Below are 15,268 nucleotides of genomic sequence, written 5' to 3'. Positions count from 1 at the left end.
TTATTTTATTATAATAAGGGATTTGACTTTTAAGATAATGAATAAATATTGATCCAATCCCAATCAATAACTTTCGATGAGAATGTTATAGAGGGAATTTTTACAAAACATTTGTGGTCGACGCAAAGTCCAATTTTAAAATTTATCATTAATAATGTCATGTTTCCAATAAAAATGACAATTAATATAATATTTGACTGATTTGCAATAAAAATAAACTATTGAAATCTCTGAAAGCTATTCAGTTTTTAAATAATCGAGATCAAGGCAATATGAACATACTCGTATAATTGTTTGTAGAGTTTGTTGTGTTTCATCCGCTATATTGCCATTCAAATTGAAAAATTGTTCAACAAGTGGGAAATGTAAAACAAAAGGTAACTGAGTATACCCGTAGCTCAGGTGTAAACGAAAAAGGGCAAATAAGTGCAATAGCTTTTTGGCACACGGTCCGTGTTTTGATATAGACACCACATACCCGGATCTCCCGACGTTACTTATTGTTATGGACGCAAGTTTCATCACGGGAGAGAATATCCCATTTTTACTCATATTGGGATATACATTGAATTCAATCATAGATTATAAATTACATAGATGATTAAAAAATTTAGATCAAAACCGCGAAAATATGAACTTAACTTTTTAGCGGATTTAATCTAAACAAACGACACAAAGCACACTGGACGCAAGTTTCATCACGGGAGAAAATATCCCAATATTTACTCATATTGGGATATACATTGAATTCAATCATATATTATGAATTACATAGATAATTGATGTTTTTCAATTCGTTTTGTTTGTTTTCAAAGGAATTTTGTAAGATAAACGAAAATTTTGTGCGTGTAAAATATCGTTCCACGTGAAATCAAACAAAATTTTTCACTACACCGAAAATCCGTAGTTAAACTAACGCTAAATTTAGCTTATTTTTATTGCAAAAAATTATTATAAAAAATTATAGTTAAATTGTAAATCTATTGTAGACCCCTGAGGAAGCGATTCAATATCGTAATCGCGAAATATTGGGAATAATAAATAAAATATTTTAAAAAGACCTCGAGCTTGAAGAACCATTAATTTATAGTTAAATTTTATTATTTTTTCGAAATTTTCCACAGCCCAATGAAACTTTTCACATTTTAAGTATGTATCAAAAATGTTATGAAATAAACGTGGGTATAAAGTTTAATGACGGTACACATATGTAAGTTCAATATGAACTAAAACAAAAGAAAATTTTTGTATTCCCAAAAATAGTAAGAATGAACTACTGTGTGGTTAAAATGGTCATGATTTGGCGCCAAAGATTTTGTTGTATAGTTTTAGGTAATTTGTTTCTTCTATGATAGGATGTTGTTTCGTGAATTGCAGTTAAAAAGTACACCAGGGCATTAAATGTTCCTAGGTTTAACAACGCTTTGTGGAAATCTCAAAATGTGGAGTATAATTTAGTTCATTTATCGCACGACGTAGTTCATTCTTGCTATAAAAGAGTTTATTTTTTTCTGTGTACTGTCTACTACAAACATCAAAATTCGTTGAAGGCTACTGAATGTAATTGGTAATTACCTTTTTTGAATGTTTTTCTTTGGTTCTCAGCTCATTTTTAAATGCGAATAAAACAATTATTACATTAATCAATTATTTTTATCTATCGTTTCCCTGGGATTATTTCCAGCCTCATCAGGGATGATTTTTTATTGGACATTCAATTTATTGCCAAATACATTTGCAAAAAAATACGACTATTAAAACGATACTAATACAGCACGACATAAAACACATATTTAATAATTGCAAAAATAATTAAACCAATATCATACACCCAAAGAAATTTGTTAGTAGGGACAGTAGAAAAGTCTGCTAAAACAGCAGAAAGTCTGCTGAAAAAGGGACAGCAGTCACTGTTTGCTGAAATAGCAAACATTTCCTGCTATTTTTTAAGCTCGATTACACTAAAACATGTTTTATTTTGGCTAAAACAAATAAAAATTTCAACTTAGGAGCTATCCTAACATAATTAAAACAATATCTTATGAATATCTATAGTATTTGACCAAAAATTTGAATATTTATCGGTATGAGGCTAATAGCAAACAAAATGTTTGCTGATCGTATTTAGGAGCTTGTAAGTATATTACTGTGCAAAAATATACCAAAAACTACTTTTGGTTCTCAAATATGCTTTGGGGAAAAATTTATAACCTAAACATTTTATAAATTGTTGTTCATTAGGCCCTGAAGTACAAAAATATAACAGCAAACATCGACTGCTGTTTTTAGCAGACTTTTTTCTATGAGTGTAGTAAACTGATGTTGCTATAATAATACAATGCTTGGTAAATTTTGTGTTTGCTATTATATCTTAATGTAGAAAGCTTCAGAATTAACAATAAGTGTCCTTAATTTGCCTTATTGCTTTTTATAGGAGCAAAGGTTGCAATGTTAGTAAGCAACAACTGATTTCGTTTTATTTAGCAGTTTTTTTTTTATTGTTTTATTATAGGTTTCTGCTTTGTCCATTTCATTGTTTCATTGCGACATAATTTTATGCTTTAATACTTTCAAAATAGTAAAAAATAAACAAAGCATAAATATTTCACTTATTTTATTATAATAAGGGATTTGACTTTTAAGATAATGAATAAATATTGATCCAATTCCAATCAATAACTTTCGATGAGAATGTTATAGAGGGAATTTTTACAAAACATTTGTGGTCGACGCAAAGTCCAATTTTAAAATTTATCATTAATAATGTCATGTTTCCAATAAAAATGACAATTAATATAATATTTGACTGATTTGCAATAAAAATAAACTATTGAAATCTCTGAAAGCTATTCAGTTTTTAAATAATCGAGATCAAGGCAATATGAACATACTCGTATAATTGTTTGTAGAGTTTGTTGTGTTTCATCCGCTATATTGCCATTCAAATTGAAAAATTGTTCAACAAGTGGGAAATGTAAAACAAAAGGTAACTGAGTATACCCGTAGCTCAGGTGTAAACGAAAAAGGGCAAATAAGTGCAATAGCTTTTTGGCACACGGTCCGTGTTTTGATATAGACACCACATACCCGGATCTCCCGACGTTACTTATTGTTATGGACGCAAGTTTCATCACGGGAGAGAATATCCCATTTTTACTCATATTGGGATATACATTGAATTCAATCATAGATTATAAATTACATAGATGATTAAAAAATTTAGATCAAAACCGCGAAAATATGAACTTAACTTTTTAGCGGATTTAATCTAAACAAACGACACAAAGCACACTGGACGCAAGTTTCATCACGGGAGAAAATATCCCAATATTTACTCATATTGGGATATACATTGAATTCAATCATATATTATGAATTACATAGATAATTAAAAAATTTCGATCAAAACCGCGAAAATGTGAACTTAACTTTTTAGCGGATTTAATCTAAACAAACGACACAAAGCACACTACAGTATGGAAATGTCTCAATACGAAAAACATCAAAACGAAAAGTGAGGAACAGAGTAACCCTTTTTTGCGCGAGAAACGGATTGTATATGCAGGGGTCTAAGTGACCCCTTCTTTCTAAATGTTATATTACTTAACATTTTCCTATATTTATGTATCACTATACTCCAGGATAAAAAAATTTAACTGAATTGAATTCATATATGGAATGATTTCTATTGAACGTTTTTCATTCATGTGGACAAATCATACATAAACATTTTACTTCAAAATTGGAACTGCTTACGTACATTCTAATACAGTTTTAATTATTTATAAGGGAGCATAATAGAAATGTTTTAATAATAATTTAAATATATTTATTAAGAACCGACAGCATCGACTACCCTTGAAATATTACTTTATTTATACACTATTTCCAATTTCCATGAATCTTAATAGTTAGACCCCTCCGTACTTTAGGTGATATGCACATGTTGTTTTTAATTCAAGGCCATGATATGAGTTTATTTCGCATTACGTCCCGTTGTGGTATCCAACTAGGGTTACTTTTACCAATTTACAGATTGTTTTAATGACAACATTTCTATCGAAATTGCATCATAATGATTTTTATTTCGTAGTCTAATCTTAACAATTTATAAATCTAGTGGATATTGTGTGAATGTGTAAAGGTGCCCTTCTATTATTATTTACTGCACCACACAATTCGAATCAATTAGTTTTAATATGTACATTATAACTCTGTTAATATGAAATTGTTAAAACGAGGCGATGTCACTTGCGACTAATTTCTGTATGTGTTATATATACACACGTAGAAAAATTGTACTATGCATAAAGAGACAATGATACTAACAGAGGTCAAAAGCATATTTAATTGAAATCATGGTAAAACTTATCTTAAGGTAAAGAAAATGTGTATCGATTTTGAAGATATTGCTTGCTGCATTCGATTCGGTTGCTTAAGAATATTAGACATTGTGATTAGAAATCACAACATTTAAATTTAGTTTAGATTTTCAGTACACCGCATCTAGTTTTCTAAACTAATTAAACATTTTAGCGATATCTCGTTGCTGGTACTATGTTCAGTTTCCGCCTTGAAATTTCTGTAGTTACTTTTTTAAAAATGATTCGATTTAAGGCAGATAATCTAACTCAATCGACGCGCACTTTCTTTTCATCTAGATTTCGTCGGTTGCTTAAAAATATTATTATGATTAGAAATCACAACATTTAAATGTAGTTTAAGTTGTTTTGGAGTACACCGCATCTAGTTTTCTAATCTTATTAAACATTTTAGCAATGTCTCTTTAAATGCTGGTACTATGTTCAGTTTCCGCCTTGCCATTTTTGTTGTTACTTTATTAAAATGATTCGATTTAAGGCTGATAATCCAACTCAATCGACACACACTTTCTTTTCATCTAGATTTCGTCAAGACTGAACAGTAATACGTTTGTTAGAAAAAAATAACCGCGAATATAATGGGATTTTCAACTCGAAACCCGAGCATAGTATCGGCCTTAAATCTAGGAAATGTTACAAAAAAACAAAATTTTTGCAGCGAAAATGTAGTTTTCTCTCCAAAACTTCTTGCAAAACTTCGGCCGACTAAAATATAGCCATGCATTTATTGGAAATTTCTATATTTACGTGGGAAAATTTCATGTCTCCGTTTAACAAGCGTGTAACTGAAATACTTTTTTAACAAAGAAACAATTTTAATAGTACAATCAGCGGAGCCAACTCTGACGATTTTTCGTCATTTTGACGATTTTTAATGGTAAATTTGGTCTCTGACGATTTGACGACGATTTTAAAGAACTTAGTTATGAGATGACGATTTCTTCAAATGCTCGACTCAAGTGTTTCCTTTTAAGGGTTTTTATGCCAATTTGACGATTTTTCAAAGTGATGTAGTTACACGGATGAAAAAGACTGTTTTTCATATGTTTGGCTATAAACATTATATGTTTGGAACACAAATTTTTAAATACAATATTTTTGAGTGCAAGCATATAATGTTCATAAACTAGCATAACATGTTTGGGACATATATGTTAATATGTTAGAACATATTATGTTTGGGACATAAAATGTTTGTAAATATAATATGCTTGGATGCAAACATATATTAATTTAGAAATAGGTGGTTGTTGCTTGTTATTACAAAATTAACATTTTATTTTTCCTTGGGCAATTGATCAGCTACTTCTTTGATCCTTACAAACTGTGTGGTCCGCTGTTCGAATCCCCGTCCGGCAAAAGGTAAAATTAAAATAAAAAAAATTATACAATTGAATAATTTCTTCTACAATGTTTGTATTACAGAAAAAGGTGCTAAGAACTACAAAATCTCGTGGAAGTTAGAAAGATGTGGGGGAATATACAATTGGGCAGAAACAAAATTTTGAGCATTCAGGTCGAAAACCTATGTTGTTAGCACCTATATTACCTGTTTATTTTTATAATTCATTATGATTGTAAATATATAAATAAATAAATAAAATTTTGAGCACAATATTGTTTGGGAGTTTTTTTTAAGGATATAATATTTTTGGGTGCAAAATGCTTCCAAACATATTATATGTTCACATAATAACATATTGTTTTTTGGAAGACAACATTATTGAATTTGGATGCAAAGATACAAAATGTTTGGAACTTAGACTACCCAAACATATATTGTTTAGACCAATATGCTTTCAAACATATTATATATTGGAAGAGATCAAACATATAAATGTTTGGGCAATACCCAAAAATGTATATGCTTGAAGCAAAATATGTTTGGGAGTATATGTTACAGAAGCGATTTTTTGTGAGCGTGTAACTAGGTCCATATCGGTATATAGTTATATATAGCCCTCAGATAAATCGATCCCCAATCACAAAAAATTGGTCCATATCAAGTTCATAATTGTATATAGCCCCCATATAAGCGACCCCCATATTTCAATTCTGGCTCTCTACCACGTATGGACTAACTCACAACTTAGAAAACGATGTTAAGAAGATACCACAACCCAAGTAATTCGATTGTGGATGACAGTCTTTCGTAGAAGTTTCTACGCAATCCATGGTGGACGGTACATAAGATTCGGCCTGGCCGAACTTACGGCCGTATATACTTGTTTAAAAATTGTATTTTCCATCCCTGGTACACGCTCACAAAAAATCGCTTCTGTAACATATACTCCCAAACATATTTTGCTTCAAGCATATACATTTTTGGGTATTGCCCAAACATTTATATGTTTGATCTCTTCCAATATATAATATGTTTGAAAGCATATTGGTCTAAACAATATGTGTTTGGGTAGTCTAAGTTCCAAACATTTTGTATTTTTGCATCCAAATTCAATAATGTTGTCTTCCAAAAAACAATATGTTATTATGTGAACATATAATACGTTTGGAAGCATTTTGCACCCAAAAGTATTATATGCTTGAAAAAAATTCTCCCAAACAATATTGTGCTCAAAATTTTATTTATTTATTTATATATTTACAATCATAATGAATTACGAAAATAAACAGGTAATATAGGTCCTAACAACATAGGTTTTCGACCTGAATGCTCAAAATTTTGTTTCTGCCTAATTGTATATTCCCCCACATCTTTCTCACTTCCACGAGATTTTTTTAGTTCTTAGCACCTTTTTCTGTAATACAAACATTGTAGAAGAAATTATTCAATTGTGATTTTTTTATTTTAATTTTACCTTTTGCCGGACGGGGATTCGAACAGCGGACCACACAGTTTGTAAGGATCAAAGAAGTAGCTGATCAATTGCCCAAGGAAAAATAAAATGTTAATTTTGTAATAACAAGCAACAACCACCAACTTAATTCAATATCGCTCCCTGTTAAATAGCGCTCCAAGCTAATAAACACATATATGTTTATAGGCTATTTCTAAATTAATATATGTTTGCATCCAAGCATATTATATTTACAAACATTTTATGTCCCAAACATAATATGTTCTAACATATTAACATATATGTCCCAAACATGTTATGCTAGTTTATGAACATTATATGCTTGCACTCAAAAATATTGTGTTTAAAAATTTGTGTTCCAAACAAATAATGTTTATAGCCAAACATATGAAAAACAGTCTTTTTCATCCGTGTATATTGCACAATCATGCAATATCAAGTTTCTATATTAATTTTGCAAAAATCTCAGAAGATGTGAATGAAATGTACATTTGATTGTAAGATTAGTTGTACAACTAATATCATAACCATTCCGATAATCTCAATTTGATTTTATAATGGATAAATGTCCGCCGCTGAATATATAAAAATTTATAACGGGTTAGTTGTCAAGCCGCCGCCTGAGACAAAAATTTTGTGTCATCCACCGCCGATAAAATGGGCCGGTTTTTTTCTCTGTGCCTGATTCTATTGGACTGTTGGCTTATGTCATATGGAGGCTCTCTTTCGTATCCCAAACGAAAGCAAACTGATTTTGGCTCTTACAAAAACAACAATGTCCGCCGCCATATTTAATACAATGATATACAAACATAGTTGAAGAAATATAATACGTGGTGTTTGACAGGGGAGATAGCAAACCCTAAAAATCGCCTAGCTACGCCAATATCATTAATATTTTATTATTGAATTTATAAACAAAAACTGACTGACAAATATCAAAATATTTCCAAAATCGGACCAATTTTCAAATTTCAAGGAAAAAAGCTTTATATTGTTGTGGAATATTTTCTAAATCCAAAGCAAAACAAATAAATTACTGTGGGATTTTTCATTTGTTTCTTGCTACACGCAAAAAACCGTCAGTCCAAAGTTTCAAATTAAATTACAAATTTAATACAAGTTTGATAACAAAAACAAAAATAATCGATGTTGTTTTAAAAAACAAACAGAGAAAAATATTTTCAAACTAAAAGTGCAATTGATAAATTATTATTATTTATCGTGTCGATAAAACAGCTGATCCCCATAACCGGCGGGCTATCCTCCGGTTAAGTATTAATCGGAGTATGAGGAACTGGCCATAAGAATACTTCATTCACTTAAAAAAGCGTTTTCGAATGATGCACCATATGGATCAGAGCTTCCCAGCCCAATTTTGTCTGCGCCCCCCCCAAAAACTTTATTGATTTCGTTGTACCCCCATACTCTACTTAAAAAAACAAAACAAAATTTGTTTACGGAAACAAACAGAAATGATTATTAACGAAAACAATTTTTTTTTTAATTTATATTAAGTAAAAAATATAAAATTATATGTATAGATAAATAACATAAATAACATTGATTAAAAACAATTAAGAGTTTTAATGAATATTAATATAAAAGAGTTTATCAATTAGTGGGAAATTTGACAATTTTTCTGTTCATTAGCTAGTTTTGTGATAATAGTACAGCAATCCCTAGATTTACGTCGCCTCGTTTACGTTGTTTCGATATACGTCGTCAAATTGTTTGTTCCATCCAACTTCGATTTACGTCGCCAATCGATTTACGTCGTCCGATTTTTTTGAATCGATAAAAGAATCAAGTATTAAATGTTATCGAGATCTGTACGAATAAGGCATACGCCTTATCTCAGAAGCGAATTGATCACTTCTTTAAGCCGACTTTATCATAAACGCTTTCCATAAGTGAAATAAGTACCAAAGATGATGACGTCGAAATATTTATTTCTGAAATTCTTTCCGAAAATTCGTCAAATTCTGATAGATATTGCATATACAACGCTTTATGTCGAAGCGTTTAAATCCCTAGATTTACGTCGCCTCGTTTACGTTGTTTCGATATACGTCGTCAAATTGTTTGTTCCATCCAACTTCGATTTACGTCGCCAATCGATTTACGTCGTCCGATTTTTTTGAATCGATAAAAGAATCAAGTATTAAATGTTATCGAGATCTGTACGAATAAGGCATACGCCTTATCTCAGAAGCGAATTGATCACTTCTTTAAGCCGACTTTATCATAAACGCTTTCCATAAGTGAAATAAGTACCAAAGATGATGACGTCGAAATATTTATTTCTGAAATTCTTTCCGAAAATTCGTCAAATTCTGATAGATATTGCATATACAACGCTTTATGTCGAAGCGTTTTTTGCATAGATAAGTTGACAAAAGTTGTATCAAAAATTTTAAAATGTCTGTAGATAAAAGTGGATACAAGTTCCGATATTTCAGCCAGAAATTTAGCCGTTGCAAATAAAGGCAATGGATGGCTAGTAATGGAAACCGACATGTAACTTCTACTCACTTCTCACTGTGATTATAAATTAAGATTTCGAAATGTTTCGTACGATCTTTTGTAATAAATAGTATATTATTGATGTTTCGTTGAACTGCTGCTGAAATTTCTGATTATTTCAAAGCTTCTCTAAGTGGTTCTACCGTAATGTGAAGCTCCGTTCAGACTTGGCTATGAAAAGGAGATCCCTTGTCATTGTGCTTAAAATATATACGCAAAAAATGGAACGATTTTTTTCGAAAAATTACGGTTCTCAGAAAAGAATTCTCTTCTTTCAGCCTAGTGAAAGAAGAACTTAGTACCCACCTAAAGGTGGGTAATTAGTTCAAGTATAACCGCTAAAATCAAAAGTAAATCAGCAAAAATAGAATAAAATTATATCTTCTTGCTGCAATGCAACAATTAAAAATGTTTATTTTCTGTGAAATGAATTATTATAGAAAAGTAACCGTGAAAAAATAATCAATTTAGCGCGATAATGTCAACTTAATACTGGTCCCCCTTATTAAGTTCGATTTTAGCCTCTAAAATCGAAAATAAATCTTTAAAACCAGAATGGAACCATAACATTTTTTTGAAAATTTTGTTATAACTTGATGAGGAATGATCCACAGCAACAATTAAAAATGTTTATTTTCTTAAAAAAAAACTAAATCTCAAGTGCAAAAATATATTTAATGACGATTTTATTTTTATCAAATCTTGTTAAATTATGGATGGGAAGGGTCCACCCTAACAAAACATTTCATATTTCTAAATTTATTGATTCAAAAAGGAAACCGAACATATTATCCACCTTAATAAGTAAGTAAACTTGAAGATTGGGTGGACAGGCTATTTAAGAACAAGTTTGTAGGAACAGGGCAACATTTTTGAAAGTGGATTTATGGAATGGGTGACAATTTAAGATAATTATTCCAATTTCCTGTTTCAGAACTGACGTCACAATATTTAAAACGTTAGAAGTGGGCAGCTGATAACTCACCGATTTGACATTTTATTACAGCCTGTTTTGATGGTACAAAATCTTTGTCATTATTGTTGTTCGGCGTAATCAGCTGGTCTCGATTTGAAATGACACTCTCACGCGCGTCATTATAAATCGCTGTACCCAATGAAGCCACATTTGGTGTTGTGATTTCATTCACTTGCTTCATATTCGTTATTTTATTCTCCGATTTATATTGGATCTAACTTATAAAAGTGATTACATAGAGGATGAATCAACAGAAAAAACGCTGTCCGTCTCTAACTAATCCACTTCCCTTTTCCGCGACTAATCGACGACTAAACCACTCTCGATAATACATCGACCTTTTATTTTGATTTGTTGTAAATAAAGCCAATAACAAAGTTAATAAAATTGAAAGTTCTTTTCTCACTAAAAGAACTAGTACGTTGGGTAGGGAAGCTCACGTTTTGCAAGTCTGGTGGTGTCTAATAGAAGCCATCCTCTTACTGTTTTCTCGCAAAGCTTTCATAAAGTTGTATTCTTTAGCAGTGCTTTTTTTAGGAATTGCTAACATAGGTCTTCCGCCGAGAGTAAATAATGAGAAAGTGTAAAATGTGTAAACGCAAGGATTAAACACTCGCGAGAAAAACTCTATTTCCTACCTTGTGAATACGGATCTCAATGTAATGTATAATGATATATAGCTCGTAATGTAGCGGAAAAAGGCCATAGTTAAACTGATGCTAAAATTAACTTATATTAATTACAAAACAAATGATTTTGTTTTAGTTTCTTTTTTAAATTTTGTACGAAATCGTAATTTTTTCACTAAAGTGTAAACTAAATCGGTAAAAAAAGCCATAAAATTATACATATTTGTTACAGATTTCACTATAACTTGATGGGGAATAGCTCAAAGCAAATTTTCACAAAGTTTGTATTCCTTCACCCAGAAAAAAGTGACCCCTTCTTTAAGTTAAAATGAACTCATTGCGAAGAAAGTTGAACTTCGCATAGCGCCAAAGACATTTTTATTTGTTTGAACGATGTGATTTTGGTAGAAATTAGGTAGAACGCATTCCATATATTAGTTAACATTTTCCTATATTTATGTACCACTATACACCAGAATGAAAAAATTTAACTGAATTGAATTCATATATGGAATTATTTTATTGAACTTTTTTCATTCATTTGGACAAATCTTACATATTTGTTTTAAAACTTTTACTTCAAAATTAGAACTGCTTATCTTCGTTTTTAAATACAATTTTATTTATTTTTATAGGCAATTTTTTCTTCAATAAAAGACATGTTTTATTAATATATTAAATATATTTATTAAGAATCAACATCATCGAAATATTAGTTTATTATTCCACTCTTTCCAATTTCCATGTAATGTTATCAACTGTAAAACGTAATGTTTTTCTTCTTCTTGTACCTTTCACTTTTAATAAGTTACTGCCTAACGATTTTGTCCTCCTTTTACAATTTCAATACCTACAAATATAAAAAATCATAAACCAATTTTTTCACAAAAGTTTAGCGTCCTGAATGTTACCTGATGAATGAAGGGGTTGTTATTCTGTTGGTGTTTTCTTTCTTTGTACGCCATCACGCACATTGATATTTACGTTTAATAATTTTCAAAAAACGAAAATTTTTCTCACTAATTTAAAATATTTTATATATATTATTTGTTATTTAGTATATTATTTTACTATATTATTTTTTAACAATCTCTCAGTATACCATAACAACGCGATTCCAACTAAAAAGCAACCCACGCGCAAACATATCGATTACATCGATGACAGGTATCGATTACAGGTAGACAAAAGAAATATAGGAAAATTTCCTTAATGTGTTTCCTTAAGTTTTGAAAGGATTGAATAATTCTTAGTACGAATGAACTAAAATATTTTTCTATGCCAATTGTTATTCGTATGTTTGATAAGTAAATTTTAAATTCCATGCCTTATTCTAAAGGGTGATTCTTTTGAGGTTAGGATTTTCATGCATTAGTATTTGACAGATCACGTGGGATTTCAGACATGGTGTCAAAGAGAAAGATGCTCAGTATGCTTTGACATTTCATCATGAATAGCCGAACGATCTGCCACAACGTCGAATTTTCAGTGAATGGGCCCTAGAAAAGTTGGCAGAAAATCCGCTTTTTTATCGACAAATTTTGTTCAGCGATGAGGCTCATTTCTGGTTGAATGGCTACGTTGAATGGCTACGTAATTAAGTTTGACAAAATTTTCTATAGAAATAAAATTTTGACAAAATAAAATTTTGACAACATTTTCTATAGAAGTAAAATTTGGACAAAATTTTCTATAGAAATACGATTTTAACAAAATTTTCTATAGAAATAACATTTTGACAAAATATTCTATAGAAATAAAATTTTTACAAAATTTTCAAAAGATTTAAAATTTTGACAACATTCTCTATAGAATTAAAATTTTGACAACATTTTCTACAGAAATAAAATTTTGCCAAAATTTTCTATAGAAATAAAATTAGACAAAATTTTCTATAGGAATAAAATTTCGACAAAATTTTCTATAGAAATAAAATTTTGACAAAATTTTCTATAGAAATAAAATTTTGCTAGATTATTTTTGCTCGAGTGGCAAGCATGATTATGAACCGATATGGACCAATTTTTGTGTGATTGGGGATCGGCGCTATATATAACTAACTATAGACCGATATGGACCAATTTTGGCATGGTTATTAGCGGCCATATATTAACACCACGTTGCAAATTTCAACCGGATCGGATGAATTTTGCTCGTACAAGTGGCTCCGGAGTTCAAATCTGGGGATCGGTTTATATAGGGGCTATATATAATTATGGACTGATATGGACCAATTTTTGAATGGTTCTTAGAGACTATATACTAATACCATGTACCAAATTTCAGCCGGATCGGATGAAATTTGCTTCTCTTAGAGGATCCGTAAACCAAATCTGGGAATCGGTTTATATGGGGGCTATATATAATTATGGACCGATATGGACCAATTTTTGCATGGTTGTTAGAGACCGTATACTAATACCACGTACCAAATTTCAACCGGATCGGATGAATTTTGCTCCTCTAAGAGGCTCCGGAGTTCAAATCTGGGGATCGGTTTATATGGGGGCTATATATAATTATGGACCGATGTGGACCAATTTTTGCATGGTTGTTAGAGACAATATACTAACACCATGTACCAAATTTCAGCCGGATCGGATGAAATTTTCTTCTCTTAGAGCAATCGCAAGCCAAATTTGGGGGTCCGTTTATATGGGGGCTATATATAATGATGGACCGATGTGGACCAATTTTTGCATGGTTGTTAGAGACCACATACCAACACCATGTACCAAATTTCAGCCGGATCGGATGAAATTTGCTTCTCTTAGAGCAATCGCAAGCCAAATTTGGGGGTCCGTTTATATGGGGGCTGTACGTAAAAGTGGACCAATATGGACCAATTTTAGCATGGTTGTTAGAGACCATATATTAACACCATGTACCAAATTTCAGCCGGATCGGATGAAATTTGCTTCTCTTAGAGCAATCGCAAGCCACATTTGGGGGTCCGTTTATATGGGGGCTATACGTAAAAGTGGACCGATATGGCCCATTTTCAATACCATCCGACCTACATCAATAACAACTACTTGTGCCAAGTTTCAAGTCGATAGCTTGTTTCGTTCGGAAGTTAGCGTGATTTCAACAGACGGACGGACGGACGGACATGCTCAGATCGACTCAGAATTTCACCACGACCCAGAATATATATATATATATATATATATATATATATATATATATATATATATATATATATATATATATATATATATATATATATATATATATATATGTATATATATATATATATATATATATATATATATATATATATATATATATATATATATATATATATATATATATATATATATATATATATATATATATATATATATATATATATATATATATATATATATATATATATATATATATATTATATATATATATATATATATATATATATATATATATATATATATATATATATATATATATATATATAGTCGATAGCTTGTTTCGTTCGGAAGTTAGCGTGATTTCAACAGACGGACGGCGGACGGACGGACATGCTCAGATCGACTCAGAATTTCACCACGACCCAGAATATATATATATATATATATATATATATATATATATATATATATATATATATATATATATATATATATATATATATATATATATATATATATATATATATATATATATATATATATATATATATATATATATATATATATATATATATATATATATATATATATATATATATATATATATATATATATATATATACACCCAGAAAAAAGTGCCTTCGAAACTAAAGGAAAAAATTTTCATCAATATAATTTATCCATTTTTTTTCCATTAAGGTAAATTTTTGTGAAAAATAATAAAATTTACTCGTTTCAGTAAAAAAATCCTAAACTGTAAGCAGTTAGGAATAGTTCATTAACTAGAATAAGGCATGGAATTTTA

At 30.2% G+C, this 15,268-nt stretch overlaps 1 protein-coding gene across 1 annotated transcript in view; it reads right to left on the bottom strand.

The window, feature by feature from the left end:
* The window catches only part of Pu (GTP cyclohydrolase punch), a 54,084-nt gene extending 43,064 nt beyond the window's left edge, over positions 1-11,020 (bottom strand). Inside the window, exon 1 of the mRNA XM_075309076.1 lies at positions 10,713-11,020. Within this exon, the coding sequence (XP_075165191.1) occupies positions 10,713-10,884 (172 nt within the window). The 5' untranslated portion in view covers positions 10,885-11,020. The remainder of the gene's footprint in view (positions 1-10,712) is intronic.
* Positions 11,021-15,268: the final 4,248 nt, after the last annotated feature.

This window comes from Haematobia irritans, chromosome 5 (genome assembly GCF_050003625.1).
Source record: "Haematobia irritans isolate KBUSLIRL chromosome 5, ASM5000362v1, whole genome shotgun sequence".
Classification (NCBI taxonomy): Eukaryota; Metazoa; Arthropoda; class Insecta; order Diptera; family Muscidae; genus Haematobia; species Haematobia irritans.
The sequence above is the reverse complement of the archived record's forward strand: the minus strand, read 5'-3'. Positions and strand labels throughout refer to the sequence as shown.